Here is a 23,808-nt window from a genome sequence, read left to right as displayed (position 1 = left end):
TCAAAACCTTTATCTGAGGAGACTCAAAAAAACTCTTCTCTCAAGCAGAATCATCATTCTCCTGGCACTGGTCCTCTCTCCAGCTGCAGCAGAGCTACTGCTCGAAGAAAAGCTATAATTCCTTCCACATGTATAAAAAGATTAGTGGGTGTTACAGGCCATCTGCATCTAATCCTCTCCCTTTCTACTAGGATGGATGGAAAAAACTCAGAAAGGGGTAGGAGGAACTTTGACCAACAGTCAATCGTCTAAGGAATTTTTGTTCCCCAGAGGACTCGAGGATGATGAACCTGAATATATTTCCCCGACCATGCCCTGCACTGACGAGAATCCAAGAATTAAGATCTAACATTGGTAACTTTAGGAACTGTTAAACACCTCTAGGTATATGGCATCTGAAATTACAAGCAGTGAGTTCTCAGAAAGTACCTGAATGTGGTTAATGTTGCAATTAAGTGAATGTTCTGAAGATAAGCTGCTACTTAGCAGTACTATGTTCTGAAGACAAGAACGTGAAGGCCCCCAAAGGCTTTGGGGCCAACTGTGCTTTGAGGTCACCAATATCCAAACACTTAACTACACCTCGGTATCTACTGAGTAGAGCATGAAGTAGAACTCCAAATACGTGAGGAAGTATCAACCTTCATCCATTACAAATAGAAAAAACCTCTATGAAACTTCAAAGGCTTATATAAGTATCATCTAACAGAAAAATCTCATTAATTCTACTGAGATTTATTATCATTTTGGAGATTAGGTTGAAATTTATCTGTACTCTTTGTGAAAACCGCTCATAAAAGAACCCAACAGAACCAAACTTATCTGTGGCAAAGTCTGGCTTCTAAGGGACAGCAGGCTGGGTCTGCTGCTTCCTTACGAGCAGCCAAGAAACCTGTATTCCTGCATGGACAGAGCACTCAGATACGCTGCAATGACAGCATCACGGCCCATTCAGCCTTATCTGCTTAGGCAGTTCTCACTCCTTCCTTTTTTTGTTTAGTGTTACCTACACCTGCATCTTAAAATTCTTCATAATTTAAACTTATGTTTCGTTATGTGGCACGTTCTTTCCATCTTGATAGTAACAAATTAGTGAGGTTTTACGATATCTTTATTCTTTAATTACAGAGGACAAAGTTCAAGACAAAACATTCCAATGTGAATAAAAATACCGTCAATATTAGATTGTTTTTAAATGAAACTCAAGGTGCTGGACTGAAGGTGGCTCTGCAGAGTCACCACCTGTTCCAACCTGCTTAGATCCCAGATCTATGCAGCTGGATTGGGTGGGTGTCATTTCAAACACCCTTAGATCCTGACTATGGATATCCCTCTGTGAATAAGATTTTTAACCCCTAATTGGAAACTATTCTACATTTAACAGGTCAATATTAAGGAATTTGAATTTACTCTCTGTTATTTCCCAGAATCTGATCTAGTCAAAGATACACCCAAATGAGATTAACCCAGTGCTTTTTCACTTCAGTCCTAACACAATGACCAGTCAGTGCTCCTGGTGGAAAGATTACGGCTTGTGTCAACTGACAGTATTTCTTCTGCTGGACCTTATCTCCTATTACCCGTTCCATTGGGATAGATTTTATGGCAGGTCCCAAGATAGGAACTACATTTCCACTGAATTACATACTACATTCTCAAGACTGATGTTAGAACAACTGGTTTCATGAGGCAGATGTCACAAAGAGTTAACAAAAACAAAAAATCAAGTGACTTGTTTTACACTGATTTTAAGAAAAAATTCATTAAGAGATACATGCTTAGCCTTTAAATATAGAATGATTGTATAAATTAGATTTCAGCTGAAAGGACAATTTAGCAAGTCAGAAAAAGCTCCCAGAAACATACTGAAAATAATGCCAGATATACAATAAGAAACGGATTTTCTATGGAACTTCCATTTATCCTTTAGCCACAGTTTCAATGATTATATTTTCTGATCCAAAAATCAGAACACGTGGTTTGTCAAAGGATCTCTCTGTGCGACTCCTGGGTGTAAGAGGCGGCGAGTGGTGCTTTTATTTTTGTGAGGCCAGACACTGTAACCACCGAGCATTTTAACAGCTTGCACCAAAGTGACAGACTAGAGGGAATCTGGATTGTTCCAGGAAAGTTAGTTAATATGGTCACCAAAGTTACAGTAACCATAACTGATAGCTCTTCCTGCCCTTATTCTACTAAGAAGAAATGTGACTCTCTTTTTCTCCTTTTTTTTGCATCTCTCTCAGGAGAGGGAGAGAGAGGGAGAGAGAGGGAGAGAGAGAGAGGGAGAGAGAGAGAGGGAGATCAAGACCACTGATCTGGAGGTCCCATCAGTTGCCGAAAGTTACATGTAGAGATAACTTTGCTGTCTACCCCTTCCCAAGAAGTCGGGGCGAAGCGAGTTGTACTGCTACGAGAGCAACAATTTAGGGAAACCCTCCAATGGAAGATTAGCTCCTAATCACATGGGGCAGTGACCCTGCAGTAGCCTGTGCTGAAGAAATCCTTGTGTTAGAAAAATGCTACTGTGAACAGGTAGACAGGAACTATACACCAGCAAAGGAGGGCAAGCAGGCAGGAAATATGTCAATGTATCAAACACACACACACACACACACACGCACGCACACACCAAGTTTCCTGATTAGTTTCTTTCCCCAATCCCTCTTCTTCAGTCCTGCTTTCTAGCCAGCGCCCACGGCAGGAGTGGTAGGACAATTAGCAGGAAAGCTTGGAAGGGTTCTACCCCCACTTAAAAAATACCTTTGCTTAAAAACACTTGCATATCCAGTGATTAGCAATTAAGATGTGAAAATAATTAACTACTTAGTAGTTAAATTCTACGAATTATCAAAAGTCCTGGCCTCCTGGGATCAGCAGCATTACAGATGGAAGTCACACGGCATTTCTTAAAGCTTTTTCTGAATGCTTAACAGGTCTCTTTCAGTGTTAATTGCACTTGTAAAACACAACTGTTTTTTTCCTTTAATCTCAAATCTGTTTTTTTTTTTCATTTATAAAAAGAGAAAAGGGTCAATTTATCATTTGCTCTAGCTTTTCTAAATTTGATACAGATTCCACACGAATTTGTGTGACAGGTATAAGGGGAGTAGAGTACAGTTACTTTCGGGAGATTGAACTTGTCCTCAAGACACTTCAGAGCTTGGACTGCAGTGACTTTAGGTGCTTGTAGTAAGATTCATGGACCTGCAGGGAAGGGAGAGAAAAAATTACTGATACGGAGTTTGCAATTTAAAATAGCATACCTGGACTTCCCTGGTGGCGCACTGGTTAAGAATCCGCCTGCCAATGCAGGGGACACGGGTTCAAGCCCTGGTCTGGGAAGATCCCACATGCCGCAGAGCAACCAAGCCCATGCACCACAACTACTGAGCCTGCGCTCTAGAGCCCGCGAGCCACAACTACTGAAGCCCGTGTGCCTAGAGCCCGTGCTCCGCAAAAAGAGAAGCCACTGCAGCGAGAAGCCCGCGTACTGCAACGAAGAGGAGACCCTGCTTGCCGCCAACTAGAGAAAGCCTGCACACAGCAGCAAAGACCCAACACAGCCAAAAACAAATAAATATATTAGTAAAATAAAATAAAATAGCATACTTTTAATCAAGAAATTATCTGAACCTTATTTGGATCCTGATTCAAAAAATCTGAAGTGGGGAGAAAAGAATTGAGCTAACTGGGGAAATCTGGACACTGACTGGGTAGCAGTTCATGATATTAAAGAATTACTGTTAATTTGTTTAGGTGTGAGAATGGCATTGTGTTTATGTTTTTTAAGAAGAGTCCTTATCTTTTAGAGATACATACTGAAATATCTATGAATAAAATTATCTGATATCTCGGGTTTGCTTCAAAATAATTCTTAGCTGGGAGGTTCAGATGAAATGCAACTGGCCATGAGCAGACAGTTGCTGAAACATGACAAAGGGTACGGGGGAGATGCACTGGAGTATGCCATTTGTGTATACATTTGAAATTTTTCAATTGTTGCTAAATAGTTGGGGAAAACTAAAAACCTGCACACTGCAGGAAGACCTTGTTCCCTTCAGAACCTGCTGCTCAAATAAAGAGACTGTCCGAAGTGGCCATGAGAGCTTTCAAAGCTTTCAAAGATGATCACTCAGAGGCCTTTCCTGCCTTAATATTTAAATGAACAATTTCAAAAGGTGAAAAGACTTTTTTTTTTTTTTTTACCTCTGTGTTGTTCAGTGGGGATTTCTTGGCCCATTCAAACAAGTTTTCGTACACATTCCCATCATAGCGGCCAAGCACAGAGCCCAGTGTCACATCCTGAAAATCAAATGCATCAACCAGAGCAACAGCGTCAGGGCGAATCACAGTCAGTAACTCCTTTACGCGCTCGTTCACTTGGGTGATTTGGGACTCTGTCATGATGCTCCCCTAAAAGAAACAAGCAAGCAAGCAGAGATATTACATAGGTACGTATAAATCTATTCATACGTGTATATATACACATACAACCACGAAGTAAACCACAATTATTTTTCTATAAAAAATTAAGAAATACATTAATAAAAGGACTTAAACTTAGAAAATACCTGAAGAAAATCCCCTGCGTTCCGACTGATTCCATACAGACAATACAAGAGACACAAATTCCTTAAGACGGCTTGGATGGATTTCTCTTGAATTTGGAGGAGTTTTTCTGAAAAGAGCTTAACTGCCACATAGTGGCAATGTGCCTAGAAAAAAAGAAAACACCAGAGTGCAAGAACCTTTGAAAAAGACTCAACAGTGATACAGTTTCTGCACTAAGAAAATGAGGCGGGTGGTGAAGGACGGAGAAGGGGAGGGGGAGAGAAAGGACCATCGCTGACCTCACTTGCTTGAACGAGGTCAACGGAAGTTAGGTTCCATGCTACCTCCTTGCTTTTTCTGCGAATCACTTCAGTTTGAAGGTTTTTCGCAGCAATTTCTACTAATCTGTTAAAAAAAGAAAAGAACTAGAAAACTGGAGCTCAAGGAAGTGATTGCTAGGACTTGTGCCTCCCGCCTCTCCCATCAAGCCCCTGGCCACAGAGGCCCCTGTGGCCCTGTCCCAGCTCTTGAGGGTGTACTCACCTGGCCGCACGAAGCTTGTACGCTTCTGTCAGGCTGTCAGGGCTGTTGATATCTACCACGGTTGGCCAGACGGCCACTTGCTGTGGCTGGATGTGCTGGCTGGGCAGGTCATTCAAGTAGGACACCATGCCACACACCAACTTGCCTGAGTGCACCTGGTCATAACTTTTCATCAGGAACCTGAAAGTCACCGGGACACATGCTTTCAGCAACTATGCTTCTCGTGAAACAGAAATAAAACAAACTCCTGAAATGACTTTAAGCTGTGGGACAACTGTTTCATACTAGCCTGACCCCAAGAAAAAACCGTGGGTCAGGATGGAAGGCAAAAATGACATCTTTCTGGAACAAATATAATGAGAAGAGAAAACATGGGAATAAGAACCAACGGAAAGGACTCAAACATTCTTGAGAACACCTATGAGAAATCATGAATTAGATTCTCACCGGGCCGTCTGTAGCATCATGACAGTGTTTTCTCCCTCGAAGGTGCAGGTTGGGGTAAAATTGACATAAATATTTGGAAGTCCACTGCAGTGAGAATAGCCATGCCCGCCACAAGCCATCCGACATGCTTCAATACCAGTGTTAGTCGTCCAGGACGTGAAAGCCTTCAGCCCGGCAGTGAGGGCGTGAAGCTGAAGGGGGAAGCACAGGCCATCAGAACATCTGTGGTGCTGACAGCCCGCATTCCAATGAGACACACTTAGCCTCACTTAACAGCACTTGTCACTTTCAAAATCACTTGGCAGGGACGTCCCTGGCGGTCCAGTGGTTAGGACTCCACGCTTTCACTGCCAGGGGCCTGGGTTCCTGGTCAGGGAACTAAGATCCCACAAGCCACGTGGCGTGGCCAAAAAAAAATCAACCAACCAAACAGCAAACAAAATCACTTGCTATGCCATGTAAACTGAAAAGCAAGCTCCTCTGATTGGCCTGAGCCAGCAACATTCCCCCACTCCCTTCTGAACTGTTCTACTTGGCAAAAGTGGCACCACTTAAGTTCCTTTGATTAATAAATGACCAACATGGTACAGTAATTCTGAAACTTAAAAACAAACCCACGCATCTTCACCTTTGATCCACTCTCAATTAGCAAACTCTCTCTGTATTTTGAGAATATATGGATTCTTTTCAAGATATCCCAATGTTTAATTTTCTCTGGACATGATCCAATGGGCAAATGTGAACTAGAAGGGTGCCCACAAGGGAACAAGACACGACGCAGACCTCAGGCAGCTCACTCAGGTCCCCTTGGCTGATGTCTTCATTAATCCGATGATAGGTCTCTTTCATGTATGCGCCTACAAACTGGAAGGCATAGGCAGTGGCCAGGAGGGGAAAGAGTTTATACTGCTGGGTTTGATAATCCAAAATCTGTGGTTCTGGTTCACTAAAGCATATAAAAAAAAGGGGAGAAAAAATTAAATGCCTACACAGAGCTTCCTATGTGCCAGGTTCTGGTCTAAGCACTTTGAAAGCCTAATTTATCGAATCCTTATAAAGATCCTGTGAGGTTAACTTTTATTACCCCCATTTTACAGATGGAGAAAATGAGAGGTTAAGAACCTAGAGAGCTAATAAGTGGCAGATCCTTGATTTAAATCTAGGGTATCTGGCTATAGAAGACCACGTGCTTAACCACCTTAATGAGCTGCCTTAGTTGGACAGGATTTTCTAGCTGACTTTCATATTTTTCTTAGTCTTTCCAATCTAAGAAAATTGTATCTCATGGCAACTTCCGGAACCAAAGTTCATTAACTTCACAGGAGGAAGACAACATTAAAGGGGTCTAGATGGCTGAATAAACTATATTCTGACCACAATTTGAGGAGACCCAATGCACTGAGTTAAATATTTGAAGTCTAAGCAGGTCTGCTCGTATCAATTTCTTTATTCCTTCTTTAAGAGTAAAAAGTTTATCAAAGAGTCATGCCCAAGTAATAGGCAGTTGTAAGAATAAACCATGTCCACGAACACAACAGAGAATCAAGTTTAATGTCACTTTCACTATACCCGATTTGTAACTGTTAGTAGCAACTAGAATCTTCACACCACCTTCAGTGTTTTCAACATTTCATTTATAAAGCTCAAATAATATTACTGTTTTTCTTAGAAGGCTAAAAGTAATAATTAGGTGGTTATTCTCAACTTTCCACTTAAGGGAAGTCTAGGTTCTCAGACTCAGTACACTGCCATCCTAGCTAATTTTACAGCAAATGCACTTTCTCCACAACACATTTGGGAATTTTGATATTTGGATGGGGTCCAAGCCAGGTCTTCAGTACCAAGCTCATCTCCGACTCCACCCTTACCCTGGCTTGATTTCAGACTGATGCCTCACGGCACTGTAGCGGATGGCAATGGTGCATGCCTTAGACAGACACCGGGCGGATTCTCCCACAAGGAAGGACCTGATAAACACCATGGTCCCGTAGGTCAGCTTGTTACTCAGGGGTTTCACGTATGTGCCATCAGGCTTCACCTGGAAAAAGAATATGAGATGGATGCTTCCCTCTGTTAAAACCAAGTGGCAGTTTAGGCAAGTCGTTCTCAAAGTGTGGTCCCCAGAAAGGCAGCATCAGCATCACCTGATGCTCAGTCCCCACCCTGACCTCCTAAATCAGAAACTCTGGGGGCCAAGCACTCTAGGTTTTAGCCAGCCCTCCAGGTGATTCTAATGCATGCTAAAGTTTGAGCCCCACTGGTTTTGCAAAACAAAACATGCTCTTCATACCTGCCAACTGCTTTTGATTTCATGGTCATAATAAAAGCAGCTTCAGAAGTAAAAATCTGTTAGTACCTTCTAAAAGAACAGATCCTTCTAACCCCGTGATTATCAACAGCCACTGAAATCCCCGTCTGATACCTCTCCTCCTATTTTCTGTCTAAATATACCTGAGCGTGCTTCATCAGCATGTTTTCCCTGGGAATGCGATAATTGTCCATCTTCAGGTAGCCGTTATCCATCTCATCATAGCCAAATTTGGGGCCAATGTCTCCAACAGTAATACCTACCGCAGATGAAAGTCACAAGGTGTTTATGCTCTGGAATTCCTGGCTTCCCTCCTCTTCTTTAGTTATGTATTATACTTTTTGCAGAAGAAAGTGATTGGTTTAATTTTCACCTCAACATCAGATGAACAGTTCTAACCTGGTAAAGGCTTATGCGTCCCAAGTTCACGAATAGGTACAATGAAGGCATGCAATCCATAGCATTTCCCCTGAGTGATGAGTTGGGCGAGTACTATTGCATGATTTGAAGTCTTTCCAACTGCAACGTCAAAGAGAACAAGAGAGGGAAGTGAGCAAACATTTTTACATTTTCAAAGAAACAAAAGAGGGGGAAAAAAGCATATGTTAAATATAACACTAGATTCCATCAATAAAGTGTGCCCAGAGAGCTTTTCTTATGACAGTGTCATGCCTAGTTTTCAGAAGGAAATCCAGTTAAGCTGATAGTTATTAAAATTCATTGAATTTTGGCAAAGCGATCCTTCATTTTTTAAATATATATAAACACATTTTTAATTGAGATGTAATTGACATATAACGTCTAAGTTAAAGTGTACAGTATGTTAATTTGATAGCATTTTTAAAAAGTAGGCTTTTCTACTTATTTTTCATTCATTTACATAAATAAATTTTTAGGATACTTCTAGAACATTACTTTAAATTACATCCTTTTTCTCCCTTAAGGCAGGGCTTTCGAAAACAGTAGCCACTAGCCACACGTGGCTGTTTACATTTAAATTAATTATAATTAAATAAAAGATTCAGTCCCTCAGGTCAGCTAGCTACATTTCAAGTGCTCAAAAGCTGAAAGTGGCTAGTAGCTACCACACTGAACAGCAAAGACAGAGAATATTCCATCATTGCAGAAAGTACTATGGGATACAGCTGCTTTAAGAGATTTTTGGTTAGTGCATCCAGAAGTATTTCTTTTTTTGCATGCTAGTTTTTTCCTATCAAAACGTAACATCCCATATCAAAATATATAACGTGAATAACAAAATCCTTCAACCACTAATCTCATCTGAAATATATATCCTAAAACAATAACTCAGAATGGAAGACGATATTAAATAAATTTCATGTCAAAGCTATTTATAATAAAAATTTGAAAACAACTCAAATGCTTTCCAGTATGGAAATGACTAACGAAACAGGGAAAACTAAATTACTTTAAATGATGACTATGGAAACTATGCTAACACATGAGAATATTTAAATGAAAAACCACGAAAAGCAGAGTAAGATAGCTGCCCTTTCTGCGCTTTGTAAAACATATAAATATCTGTAACATGCAACACAAGAGAATGTGAAATATCTTAGAATGGTTTAAGCTCTAAGAAGCTTTTTCTATATTTCAAAATTATATTCTCATATAAGCTCTACATTCTAAACACGTTATAATAAATCTTAAAACATCCAATAACTGTTAAAAAATTCACTTACGCCCACCAGGCCACCACTTGATGGAGGTCACAGTAGGACTATTAAGAATGAACTCCTGGGTTTCAGGGTCATAAGTGGCTGTGGTTTCCAAGCCTCGAAGATGAGTTCCTAAGAAAATGAATTACACCTACTTCAGACAGAATACAGGAAAAAACAGGTACAGGGTAAAATCTCCTGCCCAGTCCTTTAAAGCTCTAGCATCTCAGAGAGTAACAAAATCTAACAACAATAGAACATCTGTAGATGAACTACAAATGGTTAATAACCAAGATACGTAATTTCCTAAGCTTAATTAATTAATATGTAATTTCCTGATTTGTTCCTATTAAGCTGAAAATACGAATGTCAAGCACATTCCATTTCTGTACTTGATTTAGTGCACTTCTGTGGCAGTGGACATGGAACATTTACTTAGATCAACCAAAAGAAAATGTAAAATAAAGGCAGATTAGAATCATAGTTTCGTAAGGTCACAGGATACGAATTTAACAGGGAAGTTAACTGACCTTTTAAAGGCATATCTAAGCTGTTAGTGTGCCAATTTCAACTCATTGGTATTGTGTCTACCACACCAATGCAATGTTCTGGAATTCTGTATTATAACAAAGAATGAGAACACGTGACAGGAAGAGACTCGGCTAAAGTTCTTGTAAACTGAGAATTTATTTCAGAATGAATGCTAGAAAGGAAAACAAGAACTTAAAAAGTTATAACCAGGACTTCCCTGGCGGTCCAGTGGTTAAGACTCCGCGCTTCCAATGCAGGGGGCGCGGGTTCGATCCCTGGTTGGGGAACTGAGATCCCACATGCCTTGCAGTGCGGCAAAAAAAAAAAAAAAAAAAAAAGTTATAATCATTATGCGGAAAAGACCTGGAACAGTCACTTTTTTTAATTTCTAAAAGTCCAATAATAAGGTCCAAGTTCACCCTGCAGACTCAACACTAAGCCTTAACTTATTCCTGGCTGGTTCACTAGTGTGACTAGGAAGAGTTTCCATTTTATGTATAATGGAGACAGACAGGGATTCGTGTTTTAAATCCTAATACAAACGTGCCAAAATTATTTGAAAAAAGTTACAGAAAAATGTTCTAAGTGACACCCTCCTTAGTAATACTATCCTGTAGCCAATGCTGAGAACCTTTTACCAAACTGCTTTGATAATGCCAGATCTCATTAAACACTTAAACTGTGAAACACTTAGAAACTCCCGAGTTAAATAACAGAAATGGACAGTTTATGTGTGATCCACAACCTTTCCCTGTGTGGGAATCAAGGAATCAGACGCTAAGACTCCTTTCACCAAAGAAGAAACTTTTATAGAAAACGAGGTAGCATATTAAACAGAACAGGTAATGACAAAACGTTTTCAAACGCACAACTGAATCAAACAGTATTCCACTTCGAGTTTTAGGAAAATCCTCTAAAATACTATTTACCACGGAAGCTGAAAGCCAAATTAGCAATCAAATGAAGATGAAGTTGTACAGGAATAAGGAGCAAGTGGAAAATACACACTAGACCAGCTGTTCGGAAATGTCTGAGTAGGAAAAGAGAAGCCAGAAGTAAACAAATGGTAAACACAGATACCAATGTGGAACGGATGCTACCAGGCACAGCCACCACCTCCAGCCCCATCCAGTTCATCCAGGAAAAGACAGGTGAGGGATGGAAAGAAAAAAAAAGGTGGTACAGGGACTTCCCTGGTGGTGCGCTGGTTAAGAATCCGCCTGCCAATGCAGGGGACACAGATTCCATCCCTGGTCCGGGAAGATCTCACATGCCGCGGAGCAACTAAGTCCGTGCACCACAACTACTGAGCCTGCGCTCTAGAGCCTGCGAGCCACAAATACTGAGCCCACGTGCCACAACTATTGAGCCCACGTGCCACAACTATTGAAGCCCGCACACCTAGAGCCCGTGCTCCACAATAAGAGAAGCCACGCAATGAGAAGCCCATGCACCACAATGAAGGGCAGCCCAACTCTCCGCAGCTAGAGAAAGCCCATGCACAGCAACGAAGACCCAACGCAGCCAAAAATAAATAAATATATATATATATATATTTTAAAAAGCAGAAAGGCAGTACATACAGAGTATGAAATCAACTGCCCGGAAGTACAACTTATCTTATTTTTTCTAAACTGTGGCCAAAGCCACTTTCAGAACTTTACTGAATTTACTGAATCAAGGCACAAAGAAAGTCAAGGTACAAAATGCTGCATGTTTTGGTTATATAAGCCACTCATTTCCCTTCAGCAAGTCAAAGAGCACACATTCTATTAATCTGTATTTCTTCTGCAATCTGTGCAAGTTCATTAAGGTATCAGTAGCAAAGATAACCAGAGAGTAATGAAGAAAAAGAGATGGGTTCAGGCTCTATATACACACAAATTCCGTACAACTTCAGTAAATTTGAAAAATCGCTTATTAAGGAAGGCCTGACTTGTAATTCTTGACCTTCTGAAGGGGAACCATGAATAATCAATCAGCATGTCTGCGATAATATAAGCTTTTATTTCCACCGACCAAAGCATTGTCTGTGCCGAGACTTATGTGTGGGAAAACCCTGGCCGCTGCAGAAAGACTGCATTTAAACAGATCTTACACAGCACGTGGATATGCCACTGCTGACACGTGGTGGACACTCCATGCATGCTAAGCTCGAAGAGCCCCGCCCAACCCAGAAGGTAGACTGAATGCACCGTACCATGACCCATCTCTGTCTGGGCATAAGTGCCAATGATCTCCAAGTTCCAGGTGGGCACGAAGAAGCGTTCCTGCTGTTCCTCGGTTGCCTGGTGAAGCAAGGTGGGCAGGAACATGCCCAAGTGAAGATCCAGAGGCCCAGACTGCCCTCGGTGCACAAGGCTTCAAAGAAATACCAAGGATGGGCATTTGAGAGAAGAGTCATCAGGTGTGAGAGAATCAGCAATTTGAACAAACAGAGCAAGGGAAGGAGAAAAAAAACCCTTCTGTTAAGTATGAATTAATGGGTGGACTTTATCATGGATGGGAGCACTGCCCTGTCTGTATTACTTTATAACTCTTAGCAATTTCCATTTTTCTTATGTTGGCGAGAAGTATTTTCTAAGGCTACTCATCTCTAAAATTAATTAATCTTGGTAGGGATTGGCTACCGATGCCAAAGCCTGTGCAGCACAAGACCATGTGCGCAAGGCAGAGGATTCGAGCCTTGCAATTAAAGTAAATAAAAAACCTGAAAAGGCTGGATGGAATGGAGAATATAAGTTGTACAGTGACTTATTTATTCTAATGAAAAGTTGAGACAGGAGAACATAGTGGTTCTTTTGGACAAAAGTTTCTCCAGGATCTAATTCCCATAATGCTTCTAGGCTAGAATCTTTTCTGTTTGTCCATAAAGCATCCAGCATTAATCCACATTCCTCACATAATTCTGGTCATTTCATTTGGATCCATCACAAATATCCAGCCACGTGCTACTGAAACAATGTAATACAAAAATTGACAGTGCTCTTCATCCCAATAATTAATTTCAGAAATAAAAAGACATGTGATTTTTAGTGAAGACCGTAACATTTACAAATAACAGATTCATGCATAACAAGCTCTCCATTACAATTATATGGGAATTATCACAAATGATAATAAACATGTTAGTTGTCATTTTAAATCCACTTTCTAAAGTCATTCTTTTCCATTTAAAATTTGCAGGTGCCTTAGACTTTTATGTGAATTTATTTCTAATAGGAAATAGTTCTATATGGCTTTGTATTGTTGCATGCTACTGGCATTTTAACTTCCAGCTCAAAATTAATCAATTCTATGTTACTCTTCCTGTGCTCATTATCTTAGAAATGAGCCTAAACATTTCAGTTTCAAAATTTCTCCAATTGTTCCACTTGAGGAGGAGAATAATCAGGACAGGGTGCTCTAGGCAGGGGCTGACATGTGATGTTTTCCAAAGAGGGCGGGGGGTGGGCTGAGCTTTCAGCTAACCAATTACATAAAGATTGAAGAATGCATGAATAACTTCCTCATTTTACAGAGAAATTAAAGCTGAGGTGAATTATGTGTCTTCAGGTCAAAAAGATAATGGCAAAACAAGGACAAGAATCTCATCTCCTAATCACATCTTCTAGTGCAACCTGGGCTGAGGACAACAGTGGGGACACTAGAAAGACTCGCCAAAATCACATCTAGACTCGGAAGCATCAAAGTGGAAATCCTGTAAGATGTCACCACTGGTGCAAACTGGGTGAAAGGTTCACGGGACGTCTCCGTGCTATTTTTGCAACTTCCTATGAATCTGTAATCATTTCAAAATAAAAAGTTAAAAAAAAGAAAAAAAGTGGAAATCCCTGGAAAAACACATTCCAGGGATGAGAGAGTACTTTTCACGCACAGACAGGAATGTCAACTGTGCTGTTTTTAAAAGAATGATGTGTAGGAAGAAAAATTAATGTGCGCCTAGGAGCTAAAAGAAGAAAACTCTGAAGTAGGACTGAAAGCTGTGGCCTGGGGCCAGCCACTCACGGTGCTGAGAGGCTACTTTCCATGACTAGAAACCAGAGCGATTCCTGGTGAAGGAGAGGCCATTCAGAGGCGCCCAGACTCGTCATGGGTGGGCGTGTATTCGGGAATAATGAAGGGCACCAAGGGTTACCACAGAGTACACTCAGGAGGGCAGGGGTAAAACTACTTATAATCAGAAACTGTCTTGAAGCAAAAAAATGTTTTCAGGAGAAAAATGTCTCTTGTGACTAGGATAAGGATTATTCAGAAGTGGATGAAATGCAGAAATGTTACAAGGAGAAAGTGACCTGGATAGTTTTTGATTTAAATCAAGTATTTGCTATACCATTTATGGATGATAAAGATCATATATTATTTTTAATTAATTTATTTTAAAATTTCAAAGCACCAACATTTTGCTTGGTAAAGAGCTGGAGTCGATTCTTTCAAAACCGTAACACCAGAAGGCCTTCCCAGGCTCTCCTACATGATACAGGGCTGGGAAGGCTAGCAGTCAATACTGAGGACAAAATTATCAGATTAATAATATATGAGAAAGGAAGAAATCAAAATAGCATCTCCACGGACAATATGATTATAATCCTAGGAAATCAACAAAAACAAAACACCATCAATAATAAATGAATTTAGAAAAACCAGGATTAAAAAAAAAAAAAAAATCACTCATTCTTATCCATTAGAACCATTCAAATAGAAAACCCTGGTAAAGAGAAAGGTGATTTATAACAGCAACAAAATATTTAAAAAATCTGTTAAGTAATTTAGCTCAGAATATTACAGATTTAATTAAGAGAAAATATAAATGCCTAACAGGATGAATAAAAGATATGAAAATGGACAATAGGAAAGAAATTGCTAATTCTTGGCTGAGAGGACTAAATAAAATTAATACTTCCCAAGAAAATACAGGGATTTAAGGCAATGGGTTTTAAATTCCTACAGGATATGTTTTCGAACTTGGCAAACTGAAATCAGAATTCATCTAGGAGAATAAGTATGCAAGGACACCAAATACATATAAATGGAAATATAGCAATAGTAGGCTTATTCTATCAGATTTTTAAATATCTTAAAAAGCAACAATGAGCCAAGCTTATGATGCTAGGAGAAAAATAAAGAAAAAAATTAATGTAATATATTTAAGGTTCCATAAATAAACTGAAACTATTACAAAACTCTAAGATGAACCAGAAAGAACATAACGAGGGGAAAGAGCTACTAGTTAATAAACACAAAAATAGTATGGGGTTCACTCATCTCTGTATCATACACAAGTCAAAGCATTAAACACAAATCAAACAAACAAAAAAGGGAATAAAATAGAAGATAATTATCCAAGATACGGGAAAAAGAAAACTTATACCTATTCAGAGAAGGATGCACTGAATACATAAGGCCAAAATGCTTAATCAAACAGAGGCAACAGAAAGAAATATTGGAAGGATACAATAAAATCTTGTAAGATCAATATGCAGATTCTATGTATTCAATACTCAAAGGAGAAAAACCCAGTTTACAGTAAGCTAAACATGTAACATCCAGGCTCACTAGCACTAGAGGAATTAAAACTTTAACTCTTAGATATATATAAAAGTAGCAAAAAAAACAAAGTAATCACGTTGATAGGACTATGGAGACACGAGTACACTAAGTACATCAAAACTTGTTCCATGTCTTGAGCAACAGAAGCTATGAAGTGTTCATTCCCTTCAGATGTAGTAATTCATTTCTGAGAAAGATATTCCAAAGGCATAACCCAAAGAACACAGTTTCTGTAAAGAGACTGATATTGTTATTACTGACAGTGGGGAAATTAGAATACCCAAGGAGCAAGTCTCATGGGAAGTCCAAAAGGTAAGAGAATCCCTCCTGGAAAAAGAAGACAGGAGACTCTCGGAGAGACAGAGCAGTGAGATACAGGGAGAGAAAGATTAGTGACTTACAAAATCGAGTTTACTATTTATTTTTCAAGTTTCAAAGGAAGAGTATTTTCACATTTGAGTATTAGTGATCGGAATTTGCAAAGAATCTGCACCACCATCTTCAAGGATGGTAAGTATGTACTACATAAGCTCTATTTTCCTTAATAATTAAAATAACAATAACAATAATAGAAAAGGCAAGAAGAATTCCTATTAAGTGGCCAGAACATGAAATGATCAAATACCTGTGAAGACCAAACACACTACTTGTTTTGTGACCTGGAGAAACGTATGGTGAGGATAATACCCCTGGACCACGTCCCAGACTGTCCCTTTAACACCAGAACCCCAGGAAGAGGGTGCCCTCCTTGGCCCAGGCCTCTGCCTTTGATCAAGGCTCGCGCACTCACAGACCAAATGTGTGTTGGGGCTTGTGTGCCTATACAGACAGGTGTGTATTTAGAGGAGGGAAGACACAATTCTTGAGGGAAGAGAGAAAACTGGTGACCTAGACTTTCTGCAAGTGGTTGAATTTTAAGATTCTTGAGGATTCTGGAATAAGCCTGAGAAATTTTGAGTCTCTCACTTCTCAGCGGCTACCCAGAGGTGAAAGAATCCCAAACTCGAAGTTATAGCCAATTCTGTGAGAACACTTAGATAATCACTGTTGACCAATGTTCCAAAGTCTCAGAATTTAAATGGTCAAATCTTCATCCTGTACAAGTTGCTCTATTTCCAATCCCGTTGGTGTTGAAGTACTTTTTATATATTCTACATAAGACCGTACTGTCACAGGATGCAAATTAGCCAACAAACTGACTGGCTTCTCTGGAAAAGAACAGCAGTCAGTGAAGCACAACTAATATGAACTGACAAAGTTCCAGCAAGAAACAAGACCTAATCTTAAAACTCTGTTCTCTAAATAAACCATAAAGATTGAGACAGAGTTGGTTCGAATACAAAAAAGCATTCGAAAACTAGAAGGAATAAGGGAAAGAAAACTCTAACAAATACAAACTCGCCCAGAGCAACAAAGGACCTCAGTCCAACGTTCTGGGCTCCTCAAACCAGTGAAGTTCAAGTCTTCATTTCCTCCTCTCTTCCTTCAAATATACATTTGAAATGTACCTTATAGATAGAGGCAGAAGGATTAGACCAACAAGAGATACACAGATCAGACTCACTTAGCCTCACAACAGTTTACTTCTTATGCCCCCTATTTCAAAGCTATCTCAAGATAACAAAACACGAGGGCACACTCCAAGAGAGGAACATTGTAGGAATGTGATATTCCTTCCGTTAGGACACCTTCCTTCAGGTCTGTCATCTCAGCGTTGACCATCCTGAAGATGGCCATGGGTGTTTGGCAGGGTGTTCATAAAACTGTACCATGACCAGAATCTGCAGTTCCCACAGGCATTATGGGAAAGAACATTTCCTTAAACCAATTTGCAAACCAAAAAGCACCAAATCAAACACAAAAATGAAGTCTTCCTGATATCTGCATCCTTTTCTCATTCTTTTTCTTTACTTTCCTTTATTTACATAAGGGAAGCATTATGAACCGGGCAGCTCAAATTCCAAGACACTCAAACCTGTCAGTGGCCTCATCTATGAAAACAAACCTGTTTCACAAGACTAAACACAAAACTTTTTGAAAGTAGCCAGGTTTTTAGGAACAATTTAACCAAGAATTACTGGTAATATAAAGTCCATGGACATGAACAGAAAAATGAATAAAAAGCAATGAAGAGCATCGTGGACTTTTTCCCAAACCATCTCACAACCTTCACCACTCTAACCCTCTGCCCCTTTAAAATCCACATCTTTAACTTCATTAAAGCACAGCATCTTCCAGATGTTGCTGAGGCATGAATTTGCAACTAAGTCTTTAGAATTTGCAACTAAGTCTTTAATCAGACACCAATACAATGGGGCGCTTTGCCGTATTTTCAACCCCATCTTTCCAAACTGCTCAACACCCATTTTAACGGATGTATGCAGCAATGGTAACGAGCCTTAAAAAATAACAATGACAGATGCTTCAGGCCAGAGTCTTGGACCAGTTTAAGGGGAAAGAAACTATCAGAAAATAAGAGGCTGAATTTTATTTAAGATTTAACAATTTAAAAATAAAACCCCAAATGTGTAGCAGCAGAAAAAAGTCAAATGCCAGGAGTCATTTTTGTTTGTTCGTTTTGCCAGGAGTCATTTGTTAACTGCAGTCCTGAGGTGGGTTACCCGCTGAGCCTCAAACGTGGACTAACCGTGGCCCATTTCCGTCTGGGCGTAGGTGCCAATTATCTCGAGTCCTTTGGATGAAAGCAGCCATTTCTCTTGCTGAGCAGTGGTGCCCTGATTCAGCAAGGTAGGAATAAACATGGAGTAATTGAGGCCCACAGGTTCCACAAAATTGACCAAATGTAGTCTACGGGAGAGAAAAGAAAAGGATCTCAGCCTTACTCTGGAAACTGCATTCTACTACCAATCCCGCCAGATGGCTGTGGCCCTGAGGATGAAGGTTAGAAAAATTTAAACCTCTTTCTTAGGAAATTAAGACTAATATTTATCATTTACTACCTAAAAAGCCAACAGCAGAATCTAGTGGAATCTCTTCTCCCCCTAGTCATTTCAGGGCCAGAATTCTGAATTTCATACTTAATCCAGGAAGCAAATTCTACCATGTTTTAGCCCCAACCCCCTTTTGTTTATCATACTGTTGGTGTTATTTGTTGGTTTGAGTTTTTGGAGGGTCTGCCTATTTGTTTTTGGATTATTTTCAGGTTTTACTTGTTTTGAAAATCAAAAGACACTCCACAGAACACTTATTTGTTGACCTGTTAACAAAATGTCCCAAAGAAGAATAATTTATACTATCTTTCCCTAGTAACTGAAGCAAATGTCCAGGATGATACATATACGTTCTGGGGCCAAAGCACACATCTCTACAGGTCTTCAGAGCTTAGAAACGGCTAAGTGGGTAATGTGAGTGTTAAAAATTTATCACAAACGGTCTTTGAAAATTATTCCAGATTAAGGGAACTCTAAATCATAATGAAATTCAGTCTTCAACGATTTTCTCACGAAAGAGAATCTGTGAGATGGTCAAAATACGAGTTACCTACACTAGTCAGCCTCGGCTACATTGTGCTGTAGCTTTTTTAGGGGTCTATTCTGTCAGATCTATCTATATAGAGAGCTTCAGGGGCTTCCCAGGTGGCGCAGTGGTTAAGAATCCACCTGCCAATGCAGGGGACATGGGTTCAAGCCCTGGTCCGGGAAGATCCCACATGCAGCGAAGCCACTAAGCCCGTGCGCCACAACTACTGAGCCTGCACTCTAGAGCCCGTGAGCCACAACTACTGAGCCCGTGTGCCACAACTACTGAAGCCCACGCGCCTAGAGCCCGTGCTCCACAACAAGAGGAGCCACCGCAGTGAGAAGCCCGCGCACCGCAAGGAAGAGTAGCCCCCGCTCGCCGCAACAGAAAGCCCGCACGCAGCAACAAAGACCCAACACGGCCAAAAATAAAAGTAAATAAACTAAATAAATTTATTTAAAAAAAGAAAAAAAAAGAGCTTAGGGTACAAAGTAAGTACCACCTAACTGACCCTCATGACTTTTCAAGGGATGGATTGGAAGCAGTGTCACGGCCAGCCTATCCTGGCTTGTACAACAAGCAGAACATGAATTAAGGGAAAGGGGGGGGTAGGCTGCCAATTCACATCTGGGGAGGCCCTGAAACCATCCCACCACCTTTCAGGGGTGCTGGGGACAGATTCAAACATCCAAGGAATGCCTGGACTAGTCAACATCAGAAATGCTTTTTAACCCTAAGGTTCTATGATTTTCACACAAATATCAAATATTAATTTAAACTGAGGGTTTCCCTGGTGGCACAGTAGTTAAGAATACACCTCCCAATGCAGGGGACACGGGTTCGAGCCCTGATTCGGGAAGATCCCACATGCCGTGGAGCAACTAAGCCTGTGTGCCACAACTACTGAGCCTGTGCTCTAGAGCCCGTGAGCCACAACTACTGAGCCCACGTGCCACAACTACTGAAGCCTGCACGCCCTAGAGCCCATGCTCTGCAACAAGAGAAGCTACCACAATGAGAAGCCCGTGCACCGCAACAAAGAGTAGCCCCCCGCTCGCCGCAACTAGAGAAATGCTACGCGCAGCAGCAAAGACCCAACGCAGCCAAAAATAAATAAATTAAATAAATTAAAAAAAAAAAACCTTAAAAAAAAACCAACCTTAAACTGAAAGGAGAGAAAGAGGGGAAAGGAAGTATAGAAATACCAATCAGCAGCAACTTCCTGCTGCTGTACTACAAAGAGAAGTAAGGCTCTTTGCAAAACATATTCATCACTAAAGTGGAGACAAGTAACGAGGAGATAAATGTAGAAACTGGCCTCTCAACGGCAAGGGCACCACAGCACTCCCTCACAACCATGCTTTACTAAAGGAGGAAATGAACCTGCGAGAATTTCTGAGAAATAAAACCAGTAATTTAGGTGCTAAAAATGGTGGCAATATAAGACACTCCCAATCCCTTGACGGAATTGAGGAGGCTCTGGGTTGGTAAAATGATGACACTGACACGAAATAATTAACTCTAGGAAACTGAGAGGGAAAAATATATGACACAAAATAAAGACTGTCAAATACTTATGTTTTCATAAACATACTGAGATTTTTTTTTTGAAGCCACTTGAAAGTTAACTCGGGCTTCCCTGGTGGCACAGTGGTTGGGAGTCCACCTGCCGATGCAGGGGACACGGGTTCATGCCCTGGTCCGGGAAGATCCCACATGCCGTGGAGCGGCTGGGCCCGTGAGCCATGGCCGCTGAGCCTGCGCTCCACAGCGGGAGAGGCCACAACAGTGAGAGGCCCGTGTACCGCAAAAAAAAAAAAAAAAAAAAAAAAAAAAAAAAAAAAAGAAAGTTAACTCAAGAACAAAATCTGAGTGCTTGTTTTTAAGTTATGTTTAATCCCTCCTGAAGATGCTTTTCAAGCAACTAGCTTTAAAAACCTAATAAGGATAACAGAAACCATGAATGATTCTCATCAGAATTTTGAAGTACTTTTAAGAATATTTTTACAGTTTTTGCATAGCAAACAGTATAGTGAAAAGACAAAATTACAGGAAAGGGGATTAGGAAAGTAACTCCTATTCCCCAAACAGCAAAGTCTTATTTTCTCAAGGAATGGAGAGATGAATTCTTTCACTGCTCAAGTTGAGAAATCTCTAAGTACTTTACTAATACTTTAGTCAATTTCAACATACTCTCATGAGTTTTATTTTGTGATTGAGAAATTGCATGTAAAAGAGACCAGTAAATGCCCCAAATCCCCAGAGAAATATTACTATATTTCATTAATTATAGCACCCTTCTCCTCACAGCCAATTTTAGCATTTAAGAAATCTGATGCATCTCACAATTAATGGTACATCATAGTTAACTTTGTTAGTGATACATAAGACATGGGTGTGAGTGACAATCGATGGCGTTCAGTAATTGCCAAGACTAATTTTCAATCCCCTTCTCTAACATACATGGATCTCCCTGTCACAACCCAGAAATACTGGAAAGATGTCAAAGGGTATGCCAAAGTTTGTACTTTGTATTTCGCCAATAGTGAGGTCTGTGTCATACAAAATGATACGCAAAACAGTTGGCTGGTGTCCACTGATCTTTAACTCACATAAAGGACTTTATTTCATTGTGACTTCACCGGAGTCTGGTTACACGTTGTGCACCACCACAGATCATGAAATCTTCTAACCAACTCTGAAACACACGGCATCAGCCATTTTAAAGTAAAACAAAACAAACCTCCTCTTTTGTGTTGTTTTAAGGAAGAATAAAATCTTACTAATTTTTTAAAGTTCACAGACCGAACTCAGGAAAATTAGAAACATAATCTTCTAGGAGTTACTCCACCTCAATATCCTCACAGCCATGAGTTACAAACTTTAAAAATAAAAAAAAAGCATTTGGAAGTTAATAAGTACTCTGACTGGACTACCAAATTAACTGTATTTTTGTAACTAAAATGGAAAGGAGTTCTGAGTGTGGTCCTAAGGGCTGGAGTAAATCATTTCCTCTTGACAATAATAACCAGGTCAAATAGAAAATAATTATATACCATATGTATTTGCAGCAGTAGTATGGGGAGGAATGCCTACTGCTACATAAAGGCAGAACTTGTAACATATTTCATTTTTCTTGGCTCTTAAATATGTACCATTCACACCATTTATTCTTTATTGATGAAAATATTGGAGTTCTTCTAAAATGTAGAGGCCTAAAACAGGAAATGCCCAGGAATAAGCGAGAAGTGTAAGAGATGCTGAAAGTCAAAGAAATCTTGTACTAAGATCATATAATTATACTGTTTATTTACATAAAGGTAAAAAAAAAAAGTGTGTTTTATTTCTAAAAACACAACAAAAAGCAGATGGTCTGAAAAAAGAACATCCTCTTTCAGCAGTAGGACCAAGGCATGTTTTTATGAGGTCTTGTATGACAGGGGAGCCATTTAAATACCATCACCAGATTCAACAATGCTGGGTTCTTAGAATACTTTATACTCATTCTAAGGTATGACTAAAGTTCTTCTTCCTCCACCCATATCTTCCATTATTTTAAACTCAAGATCTACACGCATATGAAAATACGACCTGTTACTGCTCCAAAATATTTAAGGTTTGGTCCTTGCAACTGAAAACATCCTTCCAAATGCAGCTTCTAAATTTAGCAGGCCTCCTTCTTACAAAAAGCAAAGTCATTCTGTATTTAAATCACTCAAAATTGAGACATCTGGACCGAATTTGTATGATTCTTGAGATAGAAAATTATAGCATTTCCATGATCAACTTTTTACAAATGCCATCCCTTTCAAAGGCTTAAATACAAAAGTAAACATTATTTTCGACACAAATAACTTTAAAATGGCGTGAAAATATGCCAATTCGAGTCTTCAAACGTCAAGCACGATGAAAAAGGACACCGCAGATGGCGGATTTGAAGTATTGCCTTAGGCACTCGATCTAAGCTAAGGCATACCTACTTTTTAAACCACATGATTTCAGCAGGGTCTGCGATGTTAAACTTCCTCATCTTCTCCACCATGGTAGCACTCTTCCTAACAGCCACCTCGTAACGCTGGCTACGACTGAGGAAATTCAAGTCCTCATGCTGGAAGTCTGGGTCTTTCAGAATCAGGTTCTCTGGTAGGGAGTTAAAGGATATCAAGAGGAAGACAGAAATTCAGGGCTCCGTTAAAGCTCCCTGGGTCACAGCAGGTTTCAGACTCACGGGCACAGGTCTCCCTCTCGTTATAGGGGATTACCCCCGCCAGAGCCGCCCCTGGAAATGGGGGTCCAGGCTCCCCTAAAGCTGGGCCAGAGGCTGCGGCCTACGCCCTACAGCGTCCCCCGATTCCTCCCGGAGGGAGTCTCAAGCTTTGCTCGGGGAAGGAAGGAGGCCTGGCCCGCCGCCCTCACCGATCTCTCGACGGCGCCGGGTGTTCTCGGGGCTGCCGTCCAGGACGTGCGTGAGCAGCTCCGGGTTGAAGCTGGCGGCGGCCCGCTCCTTCTGCAGGTCCTGGTTCATGGTGACGGCCGGCAGAGGCAGCTGAGGCCGAGGCGGCGGCAGCAGCGACAGCGAGTGTCCGCACCTCCAGAGCGGGCCCAGCCCTAAGAGCCTCCCCAGGACACCGCGAGTCCCCGCCCCGTTCGCCTCGGCCCGCCCCGGCCCTCCCTTTCTCCTTCACCGCGGCCCCTCCGCGCGTGACAGAGCGCGGC

At 40.6% G+C, this 23,808-nt stretch overlaps 1 protein-coding gene across 4 annotated transcripts; it reads right to left on the bottom strand.

Annotated features, from left to right (window-relative positions):
* Nucleotides 1-1,093: 1,093 nt before the first annotated feature.
* ACOX1 (acyl-CoA oxidase 1) lies at nucleotides 1,094-23,642 on the bottom strand. 4 transcript variants are annotated; one of them, XM_019938757.3, is made up of 15 exons: nucleotides 23,073-23,212; nucleotides 21,705-21,790; nucleotides 18,260-18,420; nucleotides 12,263-12,423; nucleotides 9,556-9,663; nucleotides 8,252-8,371; nucleotides 7,996-8,111; nucleotides 7,413-7,582; nucleotides 6,328-6,490; nucleotides 5,545-5,735; nucleotides 5,098-5,277; nucleotides 4,854-4,959; nucleotides 4,575-4,718; nucleotides 4,210-4,416; nucleotides 1,094-3,207 (listed from the first exon to the last, which is right to left on the bottom strand). In XM_019938757.3, the coding sequence occupies exons 3-15, from the start codon at nucleotides 18,322-18,324 to the stop codon at nucleotides 3,157-3,159; spliced, it is 1,782 nt and encodes a 593-aa protein (XP_019794316.1). In that variant the 5' UTR covers nucleotides 18,325-18,420; nucleotides 21,705-21,790; nucleotides 23,073-23,212; the 3' UTR covers nucleotides 1,094-3,156. The 4 variants fall into 4 exon arrangements, with proteins under 4 accessions (XP_019794316.1, XP_004310441.1, XP_004310440.1 ...); XM_004310393.4 differs by lacking the exons at nucleotides 12,263-12,423; nucleotides 21,705-21,790 and adding an exon at nucleotides 23,509-23,642 and having other exon boundaries at nucleotides 23,073-23,232; XM_004310392.4 differs by lacking the exons at nucleotides 18,260-18,420; nucleotides 21,705-21,790 and adding an exon at nucleotides 23,509-23,642 and having other exon boundaries at nucleotides 23,073-23,232.
* Nucleotides 23,643-23,808: the final 166 nt, after the last annotated feature.

The sequence above is a fragment of the Tursiops truncatus genome, chromosome 20 (genome assembly GCF_011762595.2).
Source record: "Tursiops truncatus isolate mTurTru1 chromosome 20, mTurTru1.mat.Y, whole genome shotgun sequence".
Classification (NCBI taxonomy): domain Eukaryota; kingdom Metazoa; phylum Chordata; class Mammalia; order Artiodactyla; family Delphinidae; genus Tursiops; species Tursiops truncatus.
This window is presented reverse-complemented; position numbering and strand designations above follow the sequence as displayed.